Source organism: Armigeres subalbatus, chromosome 3 (assembly GCF_024139115.2).
Source record: "Armigeres subalbatus isolate Guangzhou_Male chromosome 3, GZ_Asu_2, whole genome shotgun sequence".
Lineage (NCBI taxonomy): Eukaryota > Metazoa > Arthropoda > Insecta > Diptera > Culicidae > Armigeres > Armigeres subalbatus.
In genome coordinates this window covers 116,679,954-116,693,073 of record NC_085141.1, presented here as the reverse complement: position 1 = coordinate 116,693,073, position 13,120 = coordinate 116,679,954, and the positions used below count along the sequence as shown (strand labels likewise).

The following is a 13,120-nucleotide window of genomic DNA, read 5'->3' as shown; positions in this document are numbered from 1 at the left end:
TAAATCATGTAAAATTGAGTAAATAACACCTCACAGCATGAATATATGTGCAATGTAATAAAATGTTCAATATTTTTTATTTTAACTATAAATGAAGTTGATTTTGGTGACTAGAAGTACAGTTATTTACTTTTAATAATCTACAGAATAACTTTATAATTATTTTCAAAATATTGGATTGCCTTAACCATCCAACTATTTTTTCTGAAAATCTAACATGCAAGTTTGTATTACACTATGTAATGCCTTTCAAATTTGAATTGAGTGATATTTTTAAAAAAATGTTAATGAATCAGTCTGTTCAACCAATGGGTGATTTTTATCTAAATTTATTTCGATGATGATGATTTTTATCAATAGTTACATTATGTTTGATTTACTGAAAATGTTGAAGAGAGAAGAAAAGGCTTTACCACATGAATTCGATCTCCAGAAGTGTAATGAATATCGTGTGCTTAAACATGTTGGATTTTAACATATTATGCGCAAGTCGTCATAACCGATCGCAACCATTTCCCCCTTCTTGCTACACAGAAGTCATGCTTTGTTTGCTCCTCCGACGCGACTGAACTGGTTTCCTCTGCTTGCTATTGAAGGGAAAGAATTTTTCCGGGAGCTTTGATAACCGTTTCGATTCGATGCTTGAACGGTGCAGGAGGAGGATAATTGACGAGTGTTTGCGTTTGCAAGCGGAATTAAGAGGGCTTTATATGACCATCAAATATTGACAATACTTTGGTTTGATAAGAAAATTATTTTGAGCTTTTTAGTGGAATGTTTTCACCTGTCATAAGACGAGTTTATACAATCCCATTGAATTCCACCACTTAATTGTATCTTGACAGATACGTATTTCGACCTCAAAAGTAAGGCCGTCTTCAGTGTCTCGTACTTGACTCGACTTCAAGGTGAATACTTTGGTTTGTTTTTATTTTTGTGAATTTTTTTTTGTGAAATTCCTTATTTGTCATAAGACTGCGCGAAAAAAGTATAAGGACACGAGTCAAATAACCAGTTATCCGTTGATCATGCCCATATCCAGAGTCTATCATTTGGAGTGTAAAGTATACGTGAAATACTGCTGATTTGGTACGAATATAACGTGTTTTGTATTATAGACTAGTGCAAATATAAAATAGACTATTTTTTTTCGCAGGAAATTATTATAAGGACTACTCAACTACTAAGCTACTCAACAAAAACGATATTTATTAAATGACATTCACATTGATTAATTAGGAGTCACTCCTCCGCTGTTTTAATGATTTCTATCAGTCATCTCGGCTTTAAATTTATGTACGATATCAGTTCATTGTCGTTGCATTGATCCATTTTTCGACGATATCTAACTGAGAATGTTTGGGGCTTACTTTCTCGAAACATTTTCTGAAATGAGGGTATGTGGGACACCGTTCTTCAACTCCGAACTGCTATCGTCGGAGAATAGATCAATGCAAAAATAATTAACTGAAATCTATATGAATTTTATGCCGAAACGACTGACGGAAGTCATTAAAACAGCGGAGGTGTGACTCGTTATTAATCAATATGAATGTAATTTAATAAATATGTTTTTTTTTTATTATTTTGTCTTATAACTGTTTCCAGTCCTTATGATAATTTCCCGTTGAAGAAAATAGTCTATTTTTAATTATTAGTCTAGAATACAAAACACGTTACATTCGTACACTTCTTATGATAGATTCTGGGTACGGGTAGGTATGTAGGTAGAATTACTGCTCTTCGACTTCATCTCGAACAATAATTTTTTTTAAGCTTAAGAATTTTAAGCCTGATACGCGTTCCGTTTCCTGTCTTCAGCTAACAAAGATATGAATTACCATTAAACTTTAGGCAATCACCGGGTTTAAGTAAGGCAGTTGAAGGGACCAGTCTCCAACATTACTTAACACTTAACTACCGGGAAACTGTTTGAATATTGTAACCCGTTCTTGTATTGACTCAACAAAGGCCAATGAAGCCTTTCAACATTACCAGCTTGTTCTGTCGACATGATGTTGTGCAGTCTATGTCCACCCGTTTGAACTCCAAACAAAATTTGTATTTGAAAGTTTAAATCGCAGGACTAACGAGGCACCTATAAATACCACTTTTGATACATCGGAAACAATATATTTAATGGGAAGGGTAGGCCAGAGGGGGCACCCTAGTATGCCAACCAAGGGCGTCACCATTAATTGTAACTTAACCTAGAGACTTCAAAATAATCGTTATAATAAAAACTTTAAATTTGGAAAAACAAAACAATAATAATATGAACACACAAAAAATACGTCGACGGGGTTTTATCTGATAGTGTAGGTATCACGAATTCTAGTGGAAGACATTGTTTCTGGAACTCCTGCAATCGTGTAGTTTTGCTGTGTCCTGGTATGGGAAAGTTCTGATCCTTCTGCATCCTTTGATGTCCTACAATAATCCTATTAGTGCGCTGTTCTCCGGTGGTACATAATTCGCTTCTGAATGGTCGAAGTCGAAGTAACATTCATACTAGAGATGGGCAAAACAGCTCATTGCAGTGAGCGGATCTGATCCGTTCAGCTCATTGAAAAGAGTCAGCTTCTTGGATCAGCTCTTCAGTTCTTTAATGCTACATATAATAAAATATAATTGTTAATATTATTATTTTAATTATTGTTCAAAAATTTGAAAAATTTATGTCATTCATTAATTTATTCATTCATTCATCATTCATCTATTGACCTTTCTTTGAAATTTTTAAAATGTTTAGCTACAGTGAGGTAATAATTTCTATTGAAAAACCGACAATTTTAAACTAATAACATTTATTACGCTTTTTTGACCGTCTAGTTTAGAAGTCTAGGAGTTCATTTAGAACCATCACATTTATTTCTATACAAAAACTAACTCAACATTATTTTCTATTCATAATTCTAAGTTACATTTTGTTGATAACGTTTCTCAAATCGTTAATTTGAGTACACTGGATTCTGTTTTTACGCGATTTACATTTTCTCAATTTTCCACTTACCCTAAATGTTTAACGCATATTAATTACTATGTGATTTTTCTTTGATTTATTCTGGATTTTTTGAAACATGTTGCGAAGAGTTTGGTGGTAAATTGAGGTCACACGATAAAAAATACGAGCGAAAAAAAATCGTGTAAAAACAAAATCCTGTGTAATTCAATCCCTAGTCTCTGATATGTATATGAACCATATCACGTGTCATAAGTTTTCTCTTCATACTGGGTGCAGTAAATCAATGCCATGTTTGCGCGCGCTTCTAACCCTTCTAACCATGCGTAGTTGACATTTTCATACAAGCGAGCCCATTAATCTATATTGGTTCCCGAAATGCGAGAGAAGTAAAAACAAGAGAGTAAAAAAATACAGAGCACGGTGCTACCAGCCCGGTGGCATCCCTATCTCACACAATAGGTTTGTTTTGCAGCCAACATTACGCGACCGTATCCCACTGACAGTTCTGTATCCTAATGAGAATCAAATGTGATGTTTGTAAACAAAACACATACTATCATGAATTTTACACTGAGATGTTGGCTACAAAAACATGGCGTCGTGCCACCGACCTGGGTCCTACAAACAAACCGAGTGCACATGTAGCAGTATGCTGGCGGGAAAACCCGTCACAAGTAAAAGATCCGCTCCGTGCAAGACACAGCTCCCAGTTCGGTTCGTTTGAACCACACGGTTCGCTCGCTAGAATCGGTCGCGACTGATCCGGATCGAGATCCGTGTCGCACGGATCTGAGCTAGTGACGCAGCTCCCGCTTCCATGTCACAGCAATTTCGAGCTGGACGACGACATGAGCGGAACTGAGAGTTGTTCGGATCTTTTGCTTAGTACGGTTCGTTCGCTACCGCACTACTAGGTATCTTTTGTGTGTCCGTTCGTAGCGCCGAGTATGTGGGTATGGGTTAAGAAATAGGTGGCAAGCTAGATTATTTTTGCTTGTGTGTTTCTCATTCCTCTCTGCAGCAGAAATGATTTCTGTTGCTTGGCTAGATGGTTCTGTCGCTTGGCTTGATGGTGCTTGAGGTGCAAATAATAAACGATCAGCACGTGCGCGGTACTGGACTGAAATGCTCATACAAGCTCGCTTGTGTTGTGTACCGCGAGCGTGGTATTTTCGTTTGTGATGTACAAAATACAACAGCGCGCGTACTCGAGTGCGTACGCTCGAGGGAGTTTCTCTAGGCGCGTATTTGACAATGATTTCATCAATTTAAAGTGAGCTGCTGAGCTGGGCTTCTTTAAAAAAGATCCATGGCTCATCAGCTCAATGTAAGGAAGCGAATCTTTGGAACAGCTCCTGAGCGGAGCGCCCATCTCTAATCCATACCCTTAAAATCCCCGCCAAAATTTGATGATGATGATGATACTACCATCTATTGTAGCAAGGCACCTGCCGATAGCACTGGCCATATCTGACAATCGATTTGATCATGTTTATATTATTGTTTATATTCATCAAACTCCTGTATGAAGGGCCAAAATGGGTGGGTTGGTTCCATAAGCAGAGACACTTAAAATCCCCGCCAAAATTTGTTGTCAAAAATCAAAAAAAAATCCTGTGATTATTTGATTCTTTGAAAAGAATCAGAACGCCTCTTTAAGTTTAGAGCGATGTTTGAATCCGGAAAAATCGGAAGGAACCTGAATATGCTCGATTGGTTGCTAATCAATATCTTTCTTACAAAGGGGGTAGGGGAGGTAGGAGAACTAAACTTTGAAGTGCAATCTGGCATCCTTCAAGAAGCAAAAAATGGCATTTTGATAAGAAAATTATTTTGAGCTTTTTAGTGGAATGTCTTCACTTGTCGAGTCAAGTACGAGACACTGAAGACGGCCTTACTGTTGAGGTCGAAATACGTATCTGTCAAGATACAATTAAGTGGTGGAATTCAATGGGATTGTATTAACTCGTCTTATGACAAGAAAAAATGGCAGCCAATACAGCTTTGTCATCTGCCAGTGCGTCCCGAATACTAAGCGGGATCCCACAAAGATTCCGGGTGACATATGCAGATAATGTGCTCAACACTGTTTTCGGTTTTGCAGAGTTCACAACGGGACCCCTCTGGCGTTGAGATAACCTGAGGTTCTTTTTGAGTAACTGGATCATTCCAGGGGCCGATGGGTTCTTTGATTTTCCTCAAATTTCCTGTACTATTGCTCCAAGTCCGAGCCCAGTTCTGGTCGACAACGATCTTCGTCCATTTTTTATCGTTGGCCAGTGGGACGGAGCGGGTGCAGGGTAGTCCTTCGTGTCCGACATTGGCCAGGGCACCGGCTTCGGTATTTCCCCTAATGCCGCAGTGACCGGGAATCCAGGTGAAGGTGGTACCGCCTAACACTACTTGTTTCTCAGTGAGTTACAGCAACTGTGGTGTGACTTACTAAAGGTCTGAATTATGCACATTTACATTGTACCTTTTAGGGAACATGCCGGGGACTGTTCTAAATAGAATGCTGTTCAGCTGAGCTCAAGTTTTTTGCAACATATCAAAAACATTGTGATAGATCATACCTGACAGAATTCCCTGGATCCAGGGGTGTTTTTGAGTCTCACTTCGAAGGTCGGAAATCACACCTGCGAAGTCCGGTGGCAGCTTCAGCGGAAAAAATGTAACATTTTTGTGAGGTAGGCTCTCCGATTTGGCCAGGTTGGGCCCACAAACTCCAAAGTCGACCCCTCGGCTGGAGACAGATCCGTCGGTACACCGAATCTCGCTATTTCGGAAGCGTGTTGCACATAGTTCCAGTATGGACCTTCCCGGTTCAAAAAAGGAGATAATGTATACTTTTTTGAACCGGGAAGCGATGGTGTGGTCGATGTTAACGGGAGGCATCAGCCAGCCCTTTGCTCCATGCCAGTGGACTCGCGGATCAGTCTAAGCTAATGATAGCTTTAACACAATCTGTAATGTTAGCATAGGATGAGGTCTCCACATAGGTGCTTGTTATGGATAAAGTTTATTTTTAGGGAAAATTATATGAAACAACAGCCGGCCTTTTATTTTCAATTTTTTTTTAATTTTATATCGAAGAAGTAGGAGTGGTTATTCACAATCGCGTTGATGCTCACTCACATAGGAAAAAGTATATTTTTAAGCTCACATACAAACAGATAACACATTGACAATCTGAATTTCAGAACAATTTGGAGGTCCTAGAACTTCTGCATCAAACCAATATATTTAATACGCAAGGGCTTTAGGGGCTTACTCGGAAAATTATTTATTATTTATTCAGACTAAGGCCGAAGTGGCCTGTGCGGTGCATAAGAGTGTTCTCCATTCGACTCGGTCCATGGCTACACGTCGCCAATCACGCAGTCTACCGAGGGTTCGCAAGTCATCTTCCACCTGATCGATCCACCTTGCCCGCTGCGCCCCACGCCTTCTTGTCCCCGTCGGATCGTTGTCGGACCATTTTCACCGGGTTACTGTCCGACATTCTGGCTACTTTTGTCTGGCTACGCCGTTGAAGCGATGAACCCTTTCCTACTTTGTGACCAAATAATCTCCAAATTTTTCAAATCAAAAAATAAACACCAGTTACCAATCAGTTCTAGAGGTCGAGAACTACAAATGCAATAGAAGATCTTACGCTCGCTTTAGCAAAAATGACACACAAAACTCTAGAAAAACTTGAACATTTTAAAGCATTAATCTTTTACTTAGAAATTCAGTTTAAAAGTACAGGCAGTTACTGACGGAGTTTAAGTGGAGCACGTGACCCGCCAAAAAAATTCTAAGAAGAAAAACTGATCTTTCGTCAGTTTTGATGAGATAGTTGAGTATTTTACTCAAATCTTCTTCATTCAATTAAAATCTCAGAAATAGCATTTATTCTTTAAGTCTGTTACTTATTTTATTTATTCAATCGGCATTGAATCACCATAAAATCACTGTTCATTCCCCTCTTACCTTATGCAATGAGATTTGACGATGAGAATCGAGGAAACGTATTATCAAAGACGTACATTCCAAGTGCAAGATATAACAACTGTTCAAATGTTCAAATTGCTATAGTGTTCCGAAAAGACAGAATATGATCAGAGAGCCAAATATCTGCAATACTTATGCAAAGTTGCAAAAATTCTAGGGGGCGCTTTTGTGATCCTAGCCCCTTGTAGTTACGCCAATGACGGTAGATGAACACAGTGCTTACCAATAGTGTTTATTCGCAACAAGAAATGACGATGCGTTTGTCGCAATCAGTTATTAATCATGTTTTTCATAGAATAAACTCACTTGTGCACACACGATTTAGTCCCAATTAAAGCCAACTATTTAAATCGCATGAATCTAACACAATGCATCATCAATCGATGCAGTGATCATGAAGTGGATAATTACGAGCTATTGCGTTGGAAACCTATACAACGATCGATATGGATTAAGTTAGATAATCGGGTGACTATCAGAATCTAAAATAGAAATTGAATTCCTTCACGATTCAGAAAAACACGGAAAACCATTTTCCCACCGTTTCATTTCCACTTTTTATCCTTTTGATTTTCTTCCTTCTTCCTAGTTTTTCAAAATACACCCAACTAGGATGGTTGTGATAATATTTTAAGTCATTAGATTTCATTGTACATCTGATGTATTTCTCGTATACGGAGCTTTTCTTATAGCACTTTTCTTTTTCAGCGTTGCACATATTTTACAAAACAATCATGGTAAAACTTAAATCCATAACTAGGAGTATATGTTTGATGGAAACACTTATTTTAAAACGTTCCGATTCTGCATCCAAAGTTCAAAAAAGTAATCTCTACACATCAATAACCAAATTGCTGGTAGCCGCCATTATGGGCGGAATGAGTACAAGGCAAAACGTTAGTGTTCATCGGCTGTAGGACAGGATACTGAGGCTGCTGAATCGTATCTTGCCACTGATAGCCGAATCCAGGTTGCATCTGATAAGAAGGATTGGTGTACGGATGCAGAGGAAAGTGCGTGTAGAAGTACTGTAACTGGGGTTGCTGCGGTTGTGGCTGATGAAGTAAATGCGGCTTTTGTGGCTGATGTGGGTGCTGCGGCAGCTGTTGAGCCGGTTGCTGGACCGTTGGTGTAATCGTTGGATAATTATTCATATTAATTGGATTTACGTAAGACGTAGATACTAGTGGCCTCCTTGTTACAACTATCGGATCAGTAGTGAACGGCAGCTCCGTTCTATACTCGTAAGTATCGGTATCATGTGATTCTCCGAGATGCTGAATCGTGAAAAAAAATGCCAATTATTAGGGCACATATTTGATTTTGAATGCTTTTCGTACCACAGTTGGAGCCCCACTGACCAAACACAATATAGAACACAACCCGATCACAAAACGCAGCATCGTCTTAACAGCAACGGGTTCAACTCTTTACTGACTGCGGAAAATCTCAAACGGGTTACTTAAATTGCACATCCATCCGAAGTAGTTCACATCATTCCGACTTACATACTATTTCAACAACAATCATCAACGTCATCGTTCCCATTGACATGCATCGTCGCCGATGCCGTAATCTGCCACTGGTTATTGTGTCAAGATTGCAAACCGAGGTGGCTATCGCTTAAACGCAGGACTTAATTTCTACTCTTTGGGTTGCGCTGTGTGAGTCAGTGTGATCGTGAGAACAGAAGTTCTGAATCTCGAGCGGTCAATCGTTTATTACAACCTAGAAGCTATATCAGTCGTCGAACAATGAGTCACAGTTGATCTTGATGATTTAGTACCTATTTTCGGGGTTCAAAAGCATGCTAATAAATATTTAAGAACCGTCGCACATTTGTTCACGGATCTACGCATTTTTTATTGCTACTTACTTAAGTTGTATGAGAATGAAGGCATGTTTTCGATTTACAATTTCCGCAGCAAATTACTGAATACCACCATCGAGGTGGCCATGAGAGTAATCGCTTTGGTGAGTTATCGGAGGCTGGTCAAAAATCTTTATCTCTCAACGGCCTTTCTATCGAGTTGGTTATAACAGCTAACGAACTAACGATCAATGTCAAATTCTCCAAAAACGTATATGCCCCAGGTTTTGACAACACCTTAAAATTGGAACTGAAGCACCTTAGTGTACATTGCCGTGATTTTCAACCAGTGTCTCCGTATTAGCCCACAAGCCTTGAAGGCAGCACAAGTGATCTCAATAGAGAAACCTAACTAACCTACCTCCCCTAAAAGCTATCAATTCTTAAGCACTCTCTCAGCATTATCCAAACTTTTCGAAAAGGCGATTTAAAGCCAACTCATAATATCACTTTTGAGCGTAAATCAAATGGTAAGAACCAAACAAGGTGTGATACAAATTTATCTAAAATAAAAAGAGAAAAAAACTGTAAAAAAGTACCATAGGGGCTTCCCGACATCACAAGGAAAAATCTAAAAAAAACAGAGGTGTTACATTTGTTCGTACTCTCATGTTGCCTCAAAACTTCATTAGTTCAATCGATTCACATCTTTATCAAAACATTTTAATCGGAACTAAATGTCTAAACCCTATTTCCAAACAAACATCGATTACGGCCAGGCACGTGGTTCTGTGTTTAGGTTTAAATGTACCTATATATGAAATATGGCTTCTCATTCCCCCACATTATTCCGACGCGTACCGTTTTGACTCAAATCCCGAACATGGCTCATATTCCGAGCACTAGCGTTTTAGTACCCTAAAACAAAGAATTTCATCGGTTTTCCTTACAGAGGACCAAGATTGCAAAAGAATTCAAGATCCTATGGAGAAAACTACGCGAATTAGGATCAAATGACCGTTTAAACGCGACTGTTCGGAATATGATTCATGTTCGGAATTTGAGTCCAAACGGTACGCCTTTCTATTCGCTCGGCCCTGCGCATCAACGCATACAGAGATGGAAAGATTATGATGTAATTAGAATTTAATAGAGTTATCATGATATTTACTTTTGAAAATTCTTTCTTCTGTAAGCACCGCTGATGTCTATGCATTACTGACTCTTTCATCGATTTTGGATGGTTGAAGCTCTGATAGCATTTAGGGGAACTACTTTCTGCTGAAATTCAAAGGTGAGCCAGCCTAGGACTACAAGCCTCTTTAATAAAGAATAAAAAAAATGACGGCTGAAAAATAAAATCTTTAAAATAAAAAACAGTCCATGGCTACCAAGCATTCCTTTTTATAATCAAAATAAAAGATTCTGAATGATAGGAGAAGGATCATATGCTCCTGAAAAAGGTCATGTGCTTCTCAGCTACAGTTTCACTTCGATCATTTTGAAACATGCGGAGTTCTGTTTAATATTTGCAATTGAAAGTTATCAAGTCGATCATTGCGTTTCGGATTTAAGCTCAAAACAATGTTTCTTCGCAAATGTTCATCAAAACTGATTCTTTGATGGTATAAAAAGCAGCAGTTATTTCAAATGTATTGAATGCAAATAATGGCAACTATCATTCTTATTGCGTTTGGCTTTTTACAACATCAAAATGACTATTTTGTCGAATCTTCTTCTTAAGTCCACTCAAGAACTAACGACGCAACTAGTAAAGGTAAAATTGTCGGTTTAGATGAGTGTACCGAAACACAATAGGCTGTCCATTTCCTATACAGAACTTCCTACCCTTTGTCGTCAAATGTACTGAACGACTAACGATCTACTGATCTGCTCATTAGTGTAGCCTTTGAACGTACAATTCATTTGGAATAGCGTGTGATTAATCAATCCCTGTTTGGCTTCCATTTGACTTTAAAACGAAGCATTGGACCTCAATGAAATTAATCATGCTCACACCACCTACCAGCAGCGCGTTCTTCCTTCTTCAGCGAAACGTCCCACCTCACCTTCGATCGAAGACATCCGATACAGCCAATAAGAAAGTTTAAATATATTACTTCCCACCAACGCTGCACCTTTTCTTCCACCTGTTTATTGGACTGGGCTGCGGCATCATCAGCATCGTTTGAAAGAGTAAATGAGTAAACTGTTGATTTCGGCAGAGTGATTATTTTTATTGATGGATCCGATTAAATCTATAGCCAAACAGAGGTAAATGGATCTCTTCTACTAATAGATGTTGACTTCTTGGGAATGGTAGAACGGTATGGCGGTATGGAAAAGGTAGGGTTCAATCCCCCTCGTACAGATAGGACAGTTTCGACTGCCATAGAAGAAGGCGGAGAAATGACTCAATGCCCATCCTCGTTTGACGCCTTCAGCTGGTTGTTTACGCTGATTATAGATGAATCAGTATAGCGAATGGCCTCCATCAATTATGGCACCAATTGCTATTAATGGTGCAAATGCGTTCTGTTTGCATTAAGATTTAGCTGGTTACCAATGCACTGTCGTTTGTGTTATGGAAAATGGCTAAACCATACAGTTTGACTTAGCGGATTTGACTTAGCAATGAGAGATGCCACTTCTCAGCCAAATTAGCAAGTTTTTATGCCCAAAATAATCGTCAGCTCATAAATTTTCCAAAACTCAGATTGTTTATCGCCCACACCTATGTAATCGTCGGAGGAAGGATCGTCAGTTGGCTATTTTTATATGGACAAAAATGAATATCGCGCATAAACGATTTTATTGCTGTTTTCTTCTCAGAAATGTACCCAATACTATTTCATAGATGACGAATAATGAATGCAGATAATATTTCTACAGATGTTCTAGGTTCTCCAAACCATTCTGGATTTCAGAGCCTTGGTCTATATGTCCACAACGGATATTCTTAGGTCTCAAAATCATTCTGAAATTCAAACCAATTGGACTATTTTGTCGATTGTGCTTGGTACAAAATGACTGAGTTGACTTGAAAGATCTATTGGTTTTAACTCCAAAATGATTTGGAGAACTTTAAACATTCGATTTAGGGTTCATCGCTAATGATGCGCTAGGCTCCAGGCTATGGACACCACGGGTCGCTATTTATTTTGTACCGAGTCCAGTTGACTTGATAGATCAATTAGTCTGAACTCCAGATTAATGTGTAGCACTTCTTCTTCTTCTTCTTCTTCTTCTTCTTCTTCTTTTTCTTTTTTTCTTCTTCTTCTTCTCCTTCTTCTTCTTCTTCTTCTTCTTCTTCTTCTTCTTCTTTTTCAATGGCTCTACACTTTGCCTGCTTTTCAATTTAGTATTCTATTAGCATTTTCTCAGATATTATTGAAAGCTTTTCTATGCCCGGACCGATTTGAAGAACTTTGAACATTCAATTTGGGCATACCTTAATAGCAAATGGACTTCTATGGGTCTATATGGACAACATGAATTGCTATTTATTTTGTATCGAACCCAGTTGTCTTGGTAGACCAATTGCTCTGAATCAGTACTGCCATTTCTCAATTTCAATGAGAGATGTCATGCGATGTTATGCCCCTCTCAATCTCTATAGAAACGCGAAGGATGAAAGGTATGCTACAAAAATATCAACAATTTTTATTCCGCGACAGAGCATAAAAGTGTGCAATATCTGCTTTATTTTTGTGTTTATCGCCATTTTCAAATCGTTGGGTTAAAGGAATATAAATAATGTATCTACAAGTCTTGCAAAATTGATCAAAGAGCCTACGATACTTTCGTTTGGTCGCCTGAGCTTGAGCTTGAGTTTGATTGACTGCTCGTAGTTGCTGCTCCATTATGACCAGATCAACTAGAAAGAAAGAAAAAGGAGGAAGGATACAAGAAGAAGGGAGAAAGAAGAAGCAAATTAGAAGAAGAAAGAAGAAAAAAAGAAGGGTGGGGAAAAGAAGAAAAAAGAAAGAAGGAGAAGGAAGAAAGAAGAAGGAATAACAAAGAAAGAAGAAGAATGAAGGAAGGAAGAAGTAAAAAGAATATAGAAAGAAGAAGGTAGGAGGGAGAAGAAATAAGTAACAAAAAAGAAGGAAGAAGAAAGAAGGTAGAGCAAAAAATAAAAAAAGGAAGAAGAAAAAAAAAGAAGATATATAATATATAAGAAGATATATAAGAAGAAGAGGTAAGGTGAAGAAAGAACTTTCCATTTTTCTTTTTTGTTTCGTTTTACTAATTCGACCTAATGGCCATTCGGCCTAATAACCGTTCGGCCTAATGACCATTCAGCTTTATGACCTTCGGCCAAATGGTTTTCGGCCTAATGGCCTGAC

The 13,120-nt window shown here is 38.4% G+C and overlaps 1 protein-coding gene across 1 annotated transcript; it reads right to left on the bottom strand.

The window, feature by feature from the left end:
- Positions 1–7,653: 7,653 nt before the first annotated feature.
- On the bottom strand, positions 7,654–8,461 carry LOC134227393 (uncharacterized). The gene is made up of 2 exons (XM_062708811.1): positions 8,302–8,461; positions 7,654–8,238 (listed from the first exon to the last, which is right to left on the bottom strand). Exons 1-2 carry the CDS (start codon positions 8,362–8,364, stop codon positions 7,801–7,803), a joined length of 501 nt encoding a protein of 166 aa, XP_062564795.1. The 5' UTR covers positions 8,365–8,461; the 3' UTR covers positions 7,654–7,800.
- Between the last annotated feature and the right edge of the window lie 4,659 nt (positions 8,462–13,120).

Coding starts and splice junctions, on each gene's coding strand:
- LOC134227393 (XM_062708811.1), bottom strand. CDS start 8,364: ATGCTGCGTTTTGTGATCGGGTTGTGTTCTATATTGTGTTTGGTCAGT. Junction 8,239..8,301: donor TCAGTGGGGCTCCAACTGTG/GTACGAAAAGCA, acceptor TTCACGATTCAG/CATCTCGGAGAATCACATGA.